The following is a 15,025-nucleotide window of genomic DNA, read 5'->3' on the forward strand; positions in this document are numbered from 1 at the left end:
CCTATGAGGAGAGACTGAAGGAACTGGGGCTGTTTAGTCTGGGGAAGAGAAGGCTGTGGGGAGACCTTATTGCTCTCTTCCAATATCTGAAAGGAGCTTACAGTGAGAGCGGGGTTGGTCTCTTCTCACTGGTGTCAGGATGAAGGGAAACAGACTCAAGTTGTGCCAGGGGAGCTTTAGGTTGGATATCAGGAAAAACTTATTTACAGAAAGGGTTGTTAAGCACTGGAATAGGCTCCCCAAGGAGGTGGTTGAGTCACCATCCTTGGATGTGTTTAAAAACCATTTGGATGTGATGCTCAGGGACATGATTTAGTAGAGGGTTGTTAGAGTTAGGGTAGGATGGTTAGGTTGTGGTTGGACTTGGTGATATTGAAGGTCTTTCCAACCTGAGCAATTCTGTGATTCTATGCCAGAGTGTATCATTCACTACCACTGATAATCAATGACCATTAAGTATTTGTAAACAAGTATTACTTTACCCTTTGCACACAGTTATAAATTTTCTGCCTCTTTAGATTGATTTCCTAAACTGCATCAAATCATGTGTTTCACAAGCTACAAACTGCTCTCTGCTTTACAACCAAAATTCATACAAAATGACTACAATATAGCACCTGAAGAAAGAAAATCAGCTGCAAATCTAAAATACCAGGAAAACTCCGAACAAGATTTAAAGAACAGGGAAAATAATCAAAATGCTTTACAAAGGGGTGAGCGATAATCCTCTCCTATCATTCCTTCTGGGAGAAAAGAAAATTTTGTTAAAAAAAGTCTTTAAAAAGTGGGAGCTAAGAATGTTGTATGGGGGCACCTCATAGTGAAGCAAAGACTTCTGATGTCCTGAATGCACTGTAAGCACACAGGAATCTGAGAAAAAGGCAAGGTGATAAAATAGTGCTCATTATTTAGCACATGTTAAAAAATACAAATAGCTTTAGCTTTTTCTTCAGGTAAAAGAATCAGTTCTTGTTTCTTAGATGCACGAGGAACAAAAAGGCTTTATTATTACAGATAGCTTTTGGCTTGAATTACACGGAGAGTAGAGTCCATGTTGTAACAAATAGTGACTTTAGGTACACAGGTGAAGCATTATAGGGATCCTTATGCAGTTAACTTTACTGATTAAAAATGAGATGGACAGCACAGGAAAGAAAAAAAAAAAGCATGAAGACATGTGAAGTTCTGTACAGTAAACATTACAAAAGGAAAATAATGTAGCATCTAAGGTAACAGAGTCAAGACAACCAAAATCTAGGTAATTAGATTCCTAAATGCTGCTGCATGTCCGTAAAGAGCTACTTAGATATTCCTTTGGAAGGAAAGACAGGATGCAACAAAAACAAGAATTCTGCTAATACAATTATTCCAAGTCAGGGCATGCTCAGGCCCAAGAAGAGCATAATATTGATTTCCTCATTAGCTTTCCAGACACCAGAACATGGCAAAGATCTCCCCACAGCTAAGGGCGTACTGTGAGCAGCAGGATATTGTGACCCCCACTTTCATGCAGTGGTGATTGGACCTTCAGCACCAACAAATGAAGTATATTGCCAGTCGTTTTGTTTGACAAAAAGATTACTGAAATGTAATTCAGTATGCTGCTCTTCACGTGCCTGTTTTAATATCTTAAAAAGGCTAGCAGCTCAATTGCAAATTAACAACCCCCAAGCTTGCTGGAATTCCAGTTTTACCACTGACAGCCTGGCTGCTAGGAATGCACTGCTACTGCTCATGTCTCAAAAACTTTTAAAGGATGATAAAGTGAATGTTTATTTACGAGGGGAGAAAAAGGGAAAAATAAAAGGGGATGGAAATCTAACATGTCCATGAATGGCTGGAAGATCAGCAAGATGTTGATAACTGGACACTATCAAATGGGTCCAGCTAGGAAGAATAATGAAAATACACCCAAGAGGAAACAACTGAGTAACATAAAGAAAAGACATATTTATAGAATATATACTACACTAAGTGGCTTATATTACAAATTCTTCTGAAAATGTGTACATCAGCTAATTCTCATGTATGCAAACCCAAATCAGGACTGCAAAATGCTTTCTAAGAAGAAAAATAGTACTTTTAACTACCAAAGACGAAACTAAAATTGAGTTCCTGCAGTTATATTTCAGTGTATCACAGAGGGTAACCAGGTCCAGACTGAGGTGCTCAGTACTACATAAAGTATCAAGACAGAGCAAGTTAAAGGGAGTCTGGATAAAAAGTATCCAGTAGTATCTTGTGAGGCCCCACATGCAGCACTGCGTCCAGGCCTGGGCCCCCAGCACAGGAAGGACACGGAGCTCTTGGAGCGGGTCCAGAGGAGGGCACTGAGATGATCAGAGGGCTGGAGCACCTCTCCTGTGAGGAAATGTTGAGGGAACTGGGGTTTAGCTTGGAGAAAAGAAGGCTCCGGGGAGACCTCATCGTGGCCTTCCAGTACTTGAAGGGAGCGTTTAAACAGGAGGGGGAATGGCTGTTTATAAGTTGGATAATGATAGGACAAAGGGAAATGGTTTTAAACTGAGACAGGGGAGGTTTAGGTTGTATATTAGAAGGAAGTTTTTCCACACAGAGGGTGGTGAGGCACTGGAACAGGTTGCCCAAGGAGGTTGTGGATGCCCCATCCCTGGAGGCATTCAAGGCCAGGCTGGATGTGGCTGTGGGCAGCCTGATCTGCTGGTTGGTGACCCTGCGCATAGCAGGGGGTTGAAACTGGGTGATCATTGTGGTCCTTTTCAACTCAGGCCATTCTATGATTCTATATGTTGTTACTTTTTTTCACCCTCTCCCATTTACTACTTGCTCTTTAAGGAAAAGATCAACAACTAATCAATATATATTCTAAGAATCTCCACATTTTATCTTTCATGGCATATTTGCACCAAGAAAACAAAATTATCTTCCTAATGAAATCAGTGGGTCAGACATAATAATACCTTACATTTCACTTCATCAAACGGTAGTAAAGTCTTTTAATTAAAACTTCAAGCCCCCTAATGAGTTAAACAGTCATTTCACCATGGTTGAGGCGCAGCACTGTGGGCAAGGCGCTGCAATCAATTAGTGCAACAAATGCTTTGCTGTTACAAAGCAGTTTTGCAAGACATGAACGTTACTCCGCAGGACTTAAGTAGTGTCAGGATGTGAATAAAGGAAAAAATTCCACACGCTTGAACAACTAGGCTTGTTCTCTCTAAGTATCTGCCCATTTTCTCCTAGTTTCTTCCTCAACGCTCTGAGAGCTACGTAAGTAGAAACACCTTGATAGTGGTCCATTCCAGATTCATAGGTAATATAAAAAAAATGTTAGGAATACTTTAAGTTTCTGGTTTTATTGTTGGCATTTTAAGCCTTGTTTTAGCAGCTAAATGACAGTAACAAGAATTACTGTGGTATTATAGAACAGCAGGAAGTACAAACAAATTTTAATGAAATCTGTTGCACAAACTGTAAGGTGTGGAGAATCAATTTTCTTATGAGTCACATGCACTTGACAAATTCAGATTTGCAAGAAATTATGGCAAAAATTACAATTATGGAGTTCTGTTCAGTTTTCCTCTAAGTTTGCTACAGCAAATAGAAGAAGAGCACCAGTGAGACTGGTTTTGAAATACTGTGTTGGATTATTAGAAGTGCAAGCCTTAAGAGAATTCAATGAAGCTGCAAAAAGTGACATGTCACAAGGGGCAGTTCTCTTGCTGGCACCAAGCGTGAACACTCAGTCTGGCCCCAGCTGTTTTCATTACAGAATCTATAGACTATTTAGAAGCTACGTGCTATTTAGACGCCAGATCACATTTCAGCAAACATCAAACCATAATCCGCAGAGCTTTGATGTGTAACGACGTGCTTTGCAGTTTGAATTGAATTTGAAGACGTAACTGTAAGCCATCCTTACTGCAATTTCTCCCCGCTACAAAGCCAAACATTTCGGAAACGCATTCCGCTCGAAATGCGCAGTAAGGAACAAAAGGCAACAAAAGAGGATTTCTCTCCGCACTGCTAACACCGGCTTGCTGCTAATCGGCTTCCTGGCCAAGCAACACCGTGAGGAACCACCACAAGCTCCGGTTCCGTAAGAGCTCAGCACCGTCAGCACAACCGACGCGCTGCAACCCCGCGACGAGTCGAGCCTGCGAGCACGCAGGGCAGCCTGAGAGGCGGACACGAGCAGTGCGTTTCGGCTACCGGAGAGCCCGGGACAGATGCCTCGATACGCTCCCGCCGCTGCGGCCACAGCTCCGCTCTGCGCGACGAGACGGCAATGGCCGTGCAGAGCGGCCGAACGCGGGGCCGCGCCCTCCGTGCAGCGCCGGCTCCCGCCGGACCCGAGTGCCTCCCCCGGCAGCGACTGGAACCCGCACCGCTCAGCCGGGGGCCCCGTACCTCTTTTATGCAGCTCCCGGAGCGGAATGCCGTCTCCTCCGCCATCGTAGGGTAAATACGGGTCGGAAGAGGCGTCCATGGAGGCGAGGAGCTGCTCCCGCCCGCCGACGGAAGGGCCGCCGGGCGCTCAGCGCGGCCCCGCCGCCATGTCAGCCGAGCCCAGCCTACCGCCGCCGCCTCGGCGCAGCGGCCGGCCGAGCCCCGCCCGCCTGACGTCAGCGGGAAGCGCCGCCGCCGCCCGTTACCTGAGGCCGCAGGTGCCGCACACGGCGGGACGCTTCCCGCCGCTCGGGAGGAGCGCGGCTCCAGCACTGTCCCACCGGTACCACCTCTGGTGCCACGGGAGACCCCAGACTTTTCAGAGTAAAGGCACCTCTCGGCTCTAAATTATTGATCTGAAAATGCAAGAAATCTTTGCGCTTCTCAGTTCCGCACCTCAACAGTAACCAGGAGTCAGTAATCCTATTACAAGGCTCTAATAAAAAGTCATTCGCAGCAGGAAAACTATGGCAACAGTGTTTGTAATCTGAAAAAAGAACCCTTACAGAATGAGCTGTCAGCGCATTTACGATACGTTGATTGCAGTTCAACTCCACATCGGAGTTACATGAAATAAGGGTTACAAATAACTCACCTAACATAGTCTGGAAGATCATTGCCAGCAAAGGCCTTTGAACTGACAACAAGAACAAATTACAGCAGAGCAATGGCCAGCCTGTCAACCTGAACTTATTCACTGCCCTGAGGCACAGGCAGTATTTCCACAGAAGTCTAAAATTCAGTCTAAATTGGTAAAGACAGAAGATGCGAGCAGCTAGAAGTTGTATCTGATAAACTTCAGATATAGGGGAAAATAATGACAAAGTCTTCAATGTAAAACTGATACAACTTTGTGCTTGCTTCATAAATTTTTTAGACCCTACCTAATACTAACTTGCAAAAGCCCTCCCAAGGTCACTGCTAGTAGATAAGCTGCTAAATACAGTTCTCTGTATAGTGTTAAAGCAGAACAGTCATTTTCCCTTCTCGGTTCCCAGCAGCCTGTGTTCTCATTGTTTATAGCCACTACCATGGCAGGTATTATTCCATCCCCTACACAACAATGAAAAGTGTTTTATTATTTATTATTTTTGTTTTAAAGAAAAAAAGCAAAACAGAAAAAGACATTATGCAAGTTACCCTGATCTAAGAAAGACAGTCTTTTTCCTTCCACACTTCTGTAAGTCTATACAATTTAATACTTCCAAAATATCTTTTCTCTACCTGGTTTGAAAAAGTGCATCAGTTATTCCCATTGTGAAGTCCAATAAAATCCAGAATGGCAGTCATTGAAATGGTGTACATAACATTAGGAGCACTTGTTGCAAAGCATACATTTAGTTTTACAATCTCCTTATTTTCAGTGACTGAGACCCCTTAAAATGGCGTATCTGGGACCCAGAGCAGCAGGTTCACACAGCAGCTTGCTTCAAAGAGATTTCATCACAACAATTATATACTAAGGCCTCTATCCCAGAATACTCCTTGCTCAAATAACTTCATACACCCGAGTGCTTCTATTGTTCTCAGCAGGCACTTATTATTGTTAAACATTACTTGGATGCATCAATCTTTGCAGACGAACTTTAAGTCCATTGTTCTGGAAATATCACAACGTATTTGGATGACACGCCTTTAAAATACACTGAGAATGAAGAAAATTGCCTTAATCCTCTTCCACATTTTTTTTTTTCCTCTTAAGAAGAGAGAGAAAAACACACGTAAGATACAGGATCTGAATACATACGAACAAGTTACAGGTCAGCCAGATCAGACTGACCCTGGAAAAGGTGTTTTCAGCTGACAGACCAAGGTCGAGAGAAAGAAGGGAAGTATTACAAAGCTGCAATAGCTTCCTTAGGCAAGGCTGGAGAGAGAATTTTAATTGTGAAGCACCATTCCACAAGATCATACTAAGAAGTCAGCCAAACACCTTGCTACATATAAAACATACATTTTCTTTTCCCTCAATTATGTCATTTCTTCTGGTCATAGAGCATGTAATTTCATTGCATCAGGTAATGAAAATTAAAATCATGTCTTTTTTCAAATATGTGGTGTACGACTAATGCTGATCTTAAATAACAAGAAGTAACAAAAATGTGTCAGGTAATTACAAATGTCAGTATGACTGATACAGAAGATTTTTGTGACTGCTGTCATTTTCTTCCTTATTACTCAAAACAAAAGCTTCTCCTTCAACAGCTAAAAGATAATGTTATCTTGAAAATGCTACACAAGAGCTACTTTGCAAAACAGCTACTATTCCAGCCATTTTGAAATTAATTTAATCCATATACACTCTCGGTTCACAGACACATATGAAAGCATCCACTAACAGGGTACCTAAACACACCAAGTGTCCCAAACTCTACTGTTTCCCATTCTTTTTCTTTCCATTCTTTCCTTCCTACTTTATTCTCTTGCCTTGTTTCTAATTTCCTCTTTCATTCACCCTTTTCTCAATCCATGCGACAAATCTAGCCCAGATCAAATCACTCTGCCATCTTGATGTCTCCTTTAACCTAACTTGTGTCAGTGTGCTGATCCTGCAGCCCCCTCAGTCTGTGTTCATTCTGTACAAAACCACGAAGCTTTCTTATCTGGGTCACACAAGGACAGCAGGAGGAAAACTAAAGACAATACAAGAAGGACAAACAGCCTCTTCCTAGTTCCCAGACAGATCCAGGGAAAGATAACTTAAAGGTACAATCCCAAGGAAGGAAAAACAGAAAGAAAAGGTTCAGTTGCATACACTTTCAAATCAGACACAGTCATGTTTGTATTTTTTTTTTCTTCCAAATTACAGAGACCCAAACTTATTTCATTCATTATAAAACCGGCACTCAATCACAACAGTATTGGCAAAAGGCTCCCCAGCTCTGTATCAAGCCACAGTACACAAGACTGTTATTATTTCCACTGCCACCTTATCAAAAGCCTCAATGAGAGACAAACTAGGGCAGGAACATTTGAGACTAAACATAACGCAAATGTAAACAAATTTATAACATATCCTGCTACGTTCTTAAAGGCAGATGGGGCTTCAACAAAACAGAAGTCAAGGAAGCCCAGAGGAATGTGTTTAATGGTAACACATTCCAGGTTTTATACTATTTGCATTTTATTACACAGAAAGAAAATCGCTTGTCTTCTTCATTTGCCTTTTGTTTTTTCATAACTACTTGTTTCCTACAAATTTGTTATTTAATTCTGCTCACAATCTTTTCACCCAGCAGAGAACACTTTATTCCAGGATTGAGCCTAACAGGCTTGCTTCTTCATTGGTCAATCACAGATACCTGAATTATGCTTTTACAGCATGGTATAGCTTCCAGTTGTGCTTTTTGTCACTCGTCAGACACAGAAGACAATTGAAGTCAAGCCCAACTAGCAAACAATGTAGTAAAACAGGTCATACAGCCACAAGCACATTGTGTAATGAATTCTGAGATTGACTCCCCTCTAAGGACAGCTGAACTTCACTGCATGGCAGTGAAATATGAGCAAAGGCTCCCGTTGCCAGGCAAAATGTTAGAGCAGAAGAAAGAAACAGATTTAAAAGAGGTCAAATAATGAAGACGTGGTGCAGCATTAACATGTAACACCAAAAATAAAACATACAAAAAATAAGCCTTCAGTCCCTAAAAACTATTTTGACATCTCCACCCAAAATACAAGACTGCTCTCTTCAGGTTTCTTTACACTTCTTTCCATGTTTGTCCATCACACTGTTCATGATCTACGCCCCAGTGACTGTGGAAGAAAACCCTTGTGATCAACTATATAGAGCTATCAGCTATGATACTTTTATTTTTGTTTATTCTGTTTTTTTAAAATTGGTCAGCATTAAATTCCCATAAAAAATATCTTGTTTTAGTGTACTAATCATGCAAGGAAGATTTTTAAATGAAAGCACGCTATTTTCTGTATACATAAGAACAAATTGCTTTCATTTCCTGAGTTTCTTAGCTATTAGCTATTTCCTACCTTTTTTTGGTTCTTTTCCTCTACAGGATAGGCAAAGATAAGAAAACAATGCAAAGGTGAAAAAGCAGTGGGACACTTCCCTTCTTCACATTTCAATCTGCTAAACATGTAATTACAACTCACTTGTTAGAAGACATGGCATCTGAGTAGGAAGATGGTCTGACCAGCTTAACACCTTTCTGTATGTTTATTTCTCCATCCTGTAGCAACAGTGAAAATTCTGCTACTAAAATCATTTTCCTCTTACATAAGTGCATATAAAGATATTGGCTTTATCTGCTAGATTGCTTTTTTCTGCCTTAGGGTTGTTCACATTTGGCCAGTACTTTCATTTTGCAGTTTGGTTTCCACATTTGAGTTGCACCATCAGGTATATATCTCCCTAGATGTGCCACATATATATTAAGCTTACTTCCTATCCTCATGCACATTAAATCTTCTCCATACATACATAAGCTGTATGAACACAGATGCAGTATCAACACCATTTTTGTTGAAAAGAATACCGCACTATTCCAGGCATACTTGAATTTCATGAAATTATGAACTCAACACCCAGTAGAAGTCAGAACAAAATTGAAGACCTTCTACTTTATTTCCACAACATGTCTATCTTCCAAATGCTCTGTGAAGTTCTGATCCCTTCCTTAAAGATATTGGAAAAGGTTCAGAAAGAGGCAATACAAATGATTCGAAGCATGAGATAGCTGCAAGGTCCAGCTAAGCAAACCAAAACCTAGAACAGAAGTAAGAGAGGAGGGAAGAAAGTAAGTAGCAATGGAAAACAGTTTTAACTTATTTTTAACCATCTTCTCTAATAAGAGCTACAACGTTGGAGGATCAAGTGCACTATAAAGAGAAGGCAAGGACAACTAATTTTTCCTAACAAGTATACACTGTACACAGAAAGAAAAAACATTAGCTACAGCTGGTTGGGATATTTCAGAGGTCATTAATACACTGTTCATTGCTTTGCCCCAGTTAAATGATTGCTCTAATGTGCTTCTTTTTGTGGGAGACATGGAGTTTTAATTGATGATTCTTTTCTCTCTGACCCCTTAAGAGAGGACTACCACCTTTCACAGGGACAGCACTGTGCCATCCATGCACTAATCCCTGTGCCAACAGATAATAGGCCTCATCACAGTGCAAGTATTCAGCAAGACAATCAAGACGTCCTAGTTCCAGGTCACCTTGTCCTAGTTTCATATCAAACATTTTGTATCAACATCAATTTCATTTCAATAAGCTTCATAACATCTCTTAAAAACCCACTGTCTCAATAAAAGGTTTTCCACAGCTGCAACTATCAACAAAAAGAATAGTTTAAGCAGTTGGGTTGTACAAGGATGAATGATGAAGCCTGTGTGTCAGTCCATGTTAATGCACAGCCTGTGTGAGCCTAGCCAAGCCAAAACTCTGGCAGTTACAGCTGTTCTCAGCAGTATTTATACCTAGATTTACATTCAAAATAAAGAAAAGGTGATGGTTTTCCAAATAAGATGTTGAAACTTGTCAAAGAATGGTGTGCATGCAGAAGAATTACTTCACAAAAAGAAGTCACTGGTAAAAAGATCCCCAGATAAGGACTAAAAACATAGAAACCACCACTACGTATAGAAAAGCCCTCAACCAAACAGGACTGCAGTACAAGCACTCAGAGAGAGGAAGGAGCACTCACACACCCTGCTTTAACTCTTCCTTAAGTACTCTGGATCTCTGTCAGACAGAATGCTGAGCTAGGTCAGCCTGTGGTTTGACCCAGTATGGCTGCTCCTGTATAACAGATATACTGATATTTCCTTCCAGGGTGCCACCCATGCATTTGAAAGGCTGTAAGTAACAGTTGTTAATGGGCTAGTAAGCACAAATATTCTCCTTTGTAGAAAACATTGGAGTCTGACACTGACTTGGTTAAAATTGTATCTACATGCTTTAACTCATCTGAGAGAACAAAGCAACAGTGAAATGAATAAAAGGTCATTAAAGCTGTTATAAAACAAAATACGTTCCTTACCTAAGAAGAAAAGTGAGTCCTCAAATACAGTGAAAGCCCATGCTAGTACTGAAAAACTACTACAGACTGTTCAACTAGAAAAGGATGAAGTGAATTTTCATTTTGGAGAATAATCATGTTAAAAAGTAACGGATCACAGACAATAATCATGCTAAAAAAAAGAAAAGTAACATCACAGTATACACCGTATTTCATAATCAAAAATCTTATGGATCAATTGCAAGGCATGACATTTGAACTAAGGAGAATCACCATGACAATGAACAGGTAAGATACAAAAGATACTTCAAACACCCACATCTCACACATCCAATAACTAAGATCATCTATTTTTTTTCCTCCTTAACCCCTTCTCCCTCCAACCCAAGAATCTTTCAGCTAACTTTTCTGTTACTGTTTTCTGCCAGGGATTTCTGAAGTCCTGGAAGGAAGAACCTTGTTAATTAGCTAGTTATCCATGTAAACACAGCGCATGGCTACTTGTGTTCCTGACAGATTAACAGAATTAACTTAATGTGTTATCAGTAAAAAAGGTAAAAGCAAGCATGGTTCTGTCTTGCCAGATATCCTGTTTTTGGCCTCATTACTAATACAAAAAACAGGCAAAGAGTCTGCAGCTCTCACTACAATTAGATAGGAAAAAAGTAGATAAGTGATAACTGCACATTTAGCTATTTCAAAGAAACCAGCTGTGTCTCATGCTTGCTCTTATGATTGCTACCAATTATTTCACGCTCCCTTTTGTATGTGGGAGCAAATGTAATCCTTACCTAAAAAGGTACAATGAGTCTTTTAATGCAAGTATTACTCACTTGGAAAACAGGGTGTATATAATTTCAAAAAGAGGTATGTCAAAGTCAGTTTTATACTACTTACAGAAAAGAAACCACATCAATGGTGCAAAATGACTTTGAAGACTTTGCTTGCATTTGTGGAAAACAAAAATAAACAGCTAACAAAATTATGAGAACTGAAGTTCTTAAATGGAAGAAAAGTTCCTTTTCTTTGTATTCTTTATAAACTGTGATTGCCAAGTAGGAAAAAAACATACATATCCATGTGTTGCTGGAAAAGTAAACAACCTCTAGATCTTTCTTAAACATTTAACCTCTCGTGTGATAATATTTTCTTTTTATATAGAACCACCTGCACTTGCTGAAAATTCCATTCTGGTCTCAAATAATGACAACGCTAGCTGACAATGCCACATTTCAGTGCTAGTGATTAGAGCCCCTTTAGGAGGCTAAAAATTGACTGCTTTGGTCTTTCACCTTACTTTAGACAAAGGATTCCAAGCTCACAAGTAAAGACCGTTTTGGGTGTCTGCAGTGTTTAGCATTATTATCTGCTGGCATACATTCTTCAGCAGTGCTGCTGCTATCACTGCAAGCAGATACAAGCTACCCTAGCAGCAGCTTCTGAATTACCAGTTTACAGGTTGTCATATTAAGGTTAACTATTGCCAATTTTACGTTAACACCATATGCCAGACTGTAAACTGTCTTCACACTGAAGTCACAATATAAGCAACTCAGTTTTCTTCAACTGAAACAAGAAGCACCATAGCTATTGGAAAGAGTTCCAAGCCCACTAAGGACACAGACTCCACAGGGACAGATCAAAGTACCCAGGCATGGAAATACCAGTAAGATCACTTGTTTGTAAATCATTTTTAGTTCACATAATCTGATTTCAGTCAGTGCCCTGAAAAAACTGTAGTCTGATAACATTACAAAAATCGACCTTCCTGCTGAATTTGCCTACACTTCAGCAACAACAGTTAAAATTGATGTAGTCTTCTTTTATATAATATTAATGAATCTCAACTCTGAGTAAAACCATGGAAACCTCTCAGCTTCACCTCGCTGGTCGTTGAAATCAGAGTCATAAGAGGAAAAAAAAATTGAACTAACACACAATCTTCAGGCCCAGCCAGTGGCCAAGAATTGAGCCTCTCTCGATTTTAAAGAAAGGCAAGGGAACTGCAAGTAAAAGCACATTTCATCCCCTAATCCAGCTACCAGATGAAACAGTAATCTGGTAAAACATTTTTCTTCTGGAAATTTCACTTCTGCTTAGAGACAGTATCTTTTACCCATGTAAAATGATGGAAAATATTGAACTACTCCAGTGGATTTTTTTTTTTTTTTAACTAAATACTATAGATCTCCTCATAGCATTCCACTATGCCTCCTTCTTTTCCATAATGCTGCTGCTAAATCTGAAATTTATGCAGATGTAACAGCTTCTGCATAACGTAACAGGTCTACAACAAACAGTGCATATAGTCATGATATGACTGCTATACAGACATGTACAGCAATACTGCACAGAATGGCTTAGGTGGAAAGGGGCCTGAAAGATCAACGAATTCCAAGCCCTGCTAACTTCTGTATTCTTCTCAGGTGACACAGCAAAGGATAGTTAACATACATACTTACAGATGGCGTGATGAGAAACAGGATTGCTGTAAAATACCAGCAGTCAATCTCCCATATGGAACTACATAAAACCATTCAAACTGAAAATCAGAAGTGACACTAAAATAAGGGACATCTCTGCCAATGAAGTATTAATAAAGATACCCACAAGTTTAGATGCTAAGCCTTTCTGAAGACTACTTCCAGCTAACGTTCACATGTTTAGGCCTATATAACATAAAGGAATTTCCCACAAGAGGCAAGTAGAATATATCATTAGTATTCTTTCCCACTATCATCCCATTCCCACATGCTTTCACCACTCATAGCCTCACTGGCTTTGTAAGCCACAGTTAAGTGTGACTGTTACTGAGAATGGCAGTACTGAGCAGGCTTTACTGAATCACTGTTCTGATGCTGAAGGACCTACCAAGCCTACTGGAGAGGCTTGTTGCATTCACTTATTACCCTATGAACAAGGAAGGAGAAGACTACAATTAGAAATTCCACAATGTTTTCTTCTGTCAAAATGTACTTTTTCACTAAGTGAAAAAGAATTTCCTAGTCCAGTATTTTCCCTTTGTTGCACAGACTTTTTAAAAAAAATCTATCATTTTGTATTTTATTACATTAACTGTAAAATTACAACAAATGCTTCATTGTCCATGATAACTTCTCCAAGTAGGGTAAATATATGCCTAAGCTCATCTGTACTCCAAGCTCTCTGTGGCAATGCAGCCATCAATTTACCTGTATTACTTCACAATCACTTTAAGTAGAGATACACTACTGCCATGTTCCACAAGTTGCAAAGAAACCAGGCTCACAGATTCTTCCAGACCTACAGACTTAATGTACAACCAAAACATACATTTTTGAAATTGGGCTGGGGATTTTGGCAGGGTTCATCAGCTAAAACACAGCATTAGACTTAAGGGCCGAATGCACACGAAGTTCTGAAGGGCTTGCAGTGCTGAGAAGCATGAGATGTTCCAGCTACCAGAACAAGTCACTCCCTGTATGATGAATTCTGAAATCTACTGAGATTCAACAGAACAAAAATAAGCTAATAACAGGAAGATTAAAGAATGAGAGTATGTAACAAAACAAAACAAAAAACTAACCAAAACAACAACAACAAAACAGTTGCTGCTAAAGTCAGTAACGAAGTACAGGAAATAAAAAAAAAAAGACATGTAGTCCATCACAGAAGTGCTTGCTCAGTCTTGTCAATGTGATTTGCTGAATTCAAAACACACAGAAGAACCACCTCACATGTCTAGAAACCTAAGGAATGAGAATCACAAGTATTCATTTCCTGCATTTACTTAAAGCTTTTCTTGGAGATGTTCTTAAACATCTTTTCTTAAAAAAGAAAATTTACAGCAGATTCTGATTTACTGCTGTTCACCATTATTTACTCTCTAGAGTACTATTTACCATTATTTACTCCTTTCCTTGCATAAAGATAAATCACCATTCATGTAGGTACAGTGCTTATTACTACTGCAAAATCTTGCTATATGACCAGAACTGTGGCAAGCAGATATGCCATTAGCAAAAAAATTCAATTCCAGTAAAGAAAATAGATTGACATTTACATTCCAGTGCACATTCCAACACTTCAGAATCACAATAAGGTAGGAACTGCTAGCATACACAGCAATTAACATTGCTGTTGATGGTGCAAACAAAACTATCACCTCATCTACCTATCTCAGTTTATGGATATAATTTCACAGCAAGTAAGGGACAGAATACTGGCTCTGAAACTGTTTATTCTACTGCAAATTGTATTTCTTGTTAAAATCTGAAATGATACAGAGGGTTTATATAAACAATAACCAAAGTATTTTCAGACTTTCTGTACAGAAATATTACATTACACAAGCAAGTGTACATTACACAAAAAGACACATGCAGTACACAAAGAAGACAACTGTTCACTTTGATTTATAACTATCAAGTACTTGACTTCCTAATGCTGATGTTTTCCCAAGTAATTCAGTAGAAGGGATTTTTATGCATATAGAGTGTGTCAGGCCTTTTCATACCTGCATCACTATACAAGTTAAATAACTGCACATTCAAGACACACCTGATTGCATATAAAGACAGATAAGAAGGATGCTTGCAACGCTTCAACAACTCTCAAGTATAATGGCAAGAT

At 39.7% G+C, this 15,025-nt stretch overlaps 1 protein-coding gene across 5 annotated transcripts in view; it reads right to left on the reverse strand.

Moving 5' to 3' along the window:
* CLCN3 (Cl-/H+ antiporter 3) overlaps positions 1-15,025 on the reverse strand; it is a 58,773-nt gene that overhangs the window by 29,636 nt on the left and 14,112 nt on the right. Inside the window, exon 1 of one of the 5 annotated variants that reach the window (XM_085222070.1) lies at positions 4,390-4,602. The exons of the other annotated variants lie outside the window; for them this stretch is intronic. Within the exon in view, the coding sequence (XP_085078196.1) occupies positions 4,390-4,468 (79 nt within the window). The 5' untranslated portion in view covers positions 4,469-4,602. Of the gene's footprint in view, positions 1-4,389; positions 4,603-15,025 lie in introns of those variants that run through there. 5 annotated transcript variants of the gene reach the window in all.

The sequence above is a fragment of the Meleagris gallopavo genome, chromosome 4, assembly GCF_905368555.1.
Source record: "Meleagris gallopavo chromosome 4, MGAL_WU_HG_1.1, whole genome shotgun sequence".
Classification (NCBI taxonomy): domain Eukaryota; kingdom Metazoa; phylum Chordata; class Aves; order Galliformes; family Phasianidae; genus Meleagris; species Meleagris gallopavo.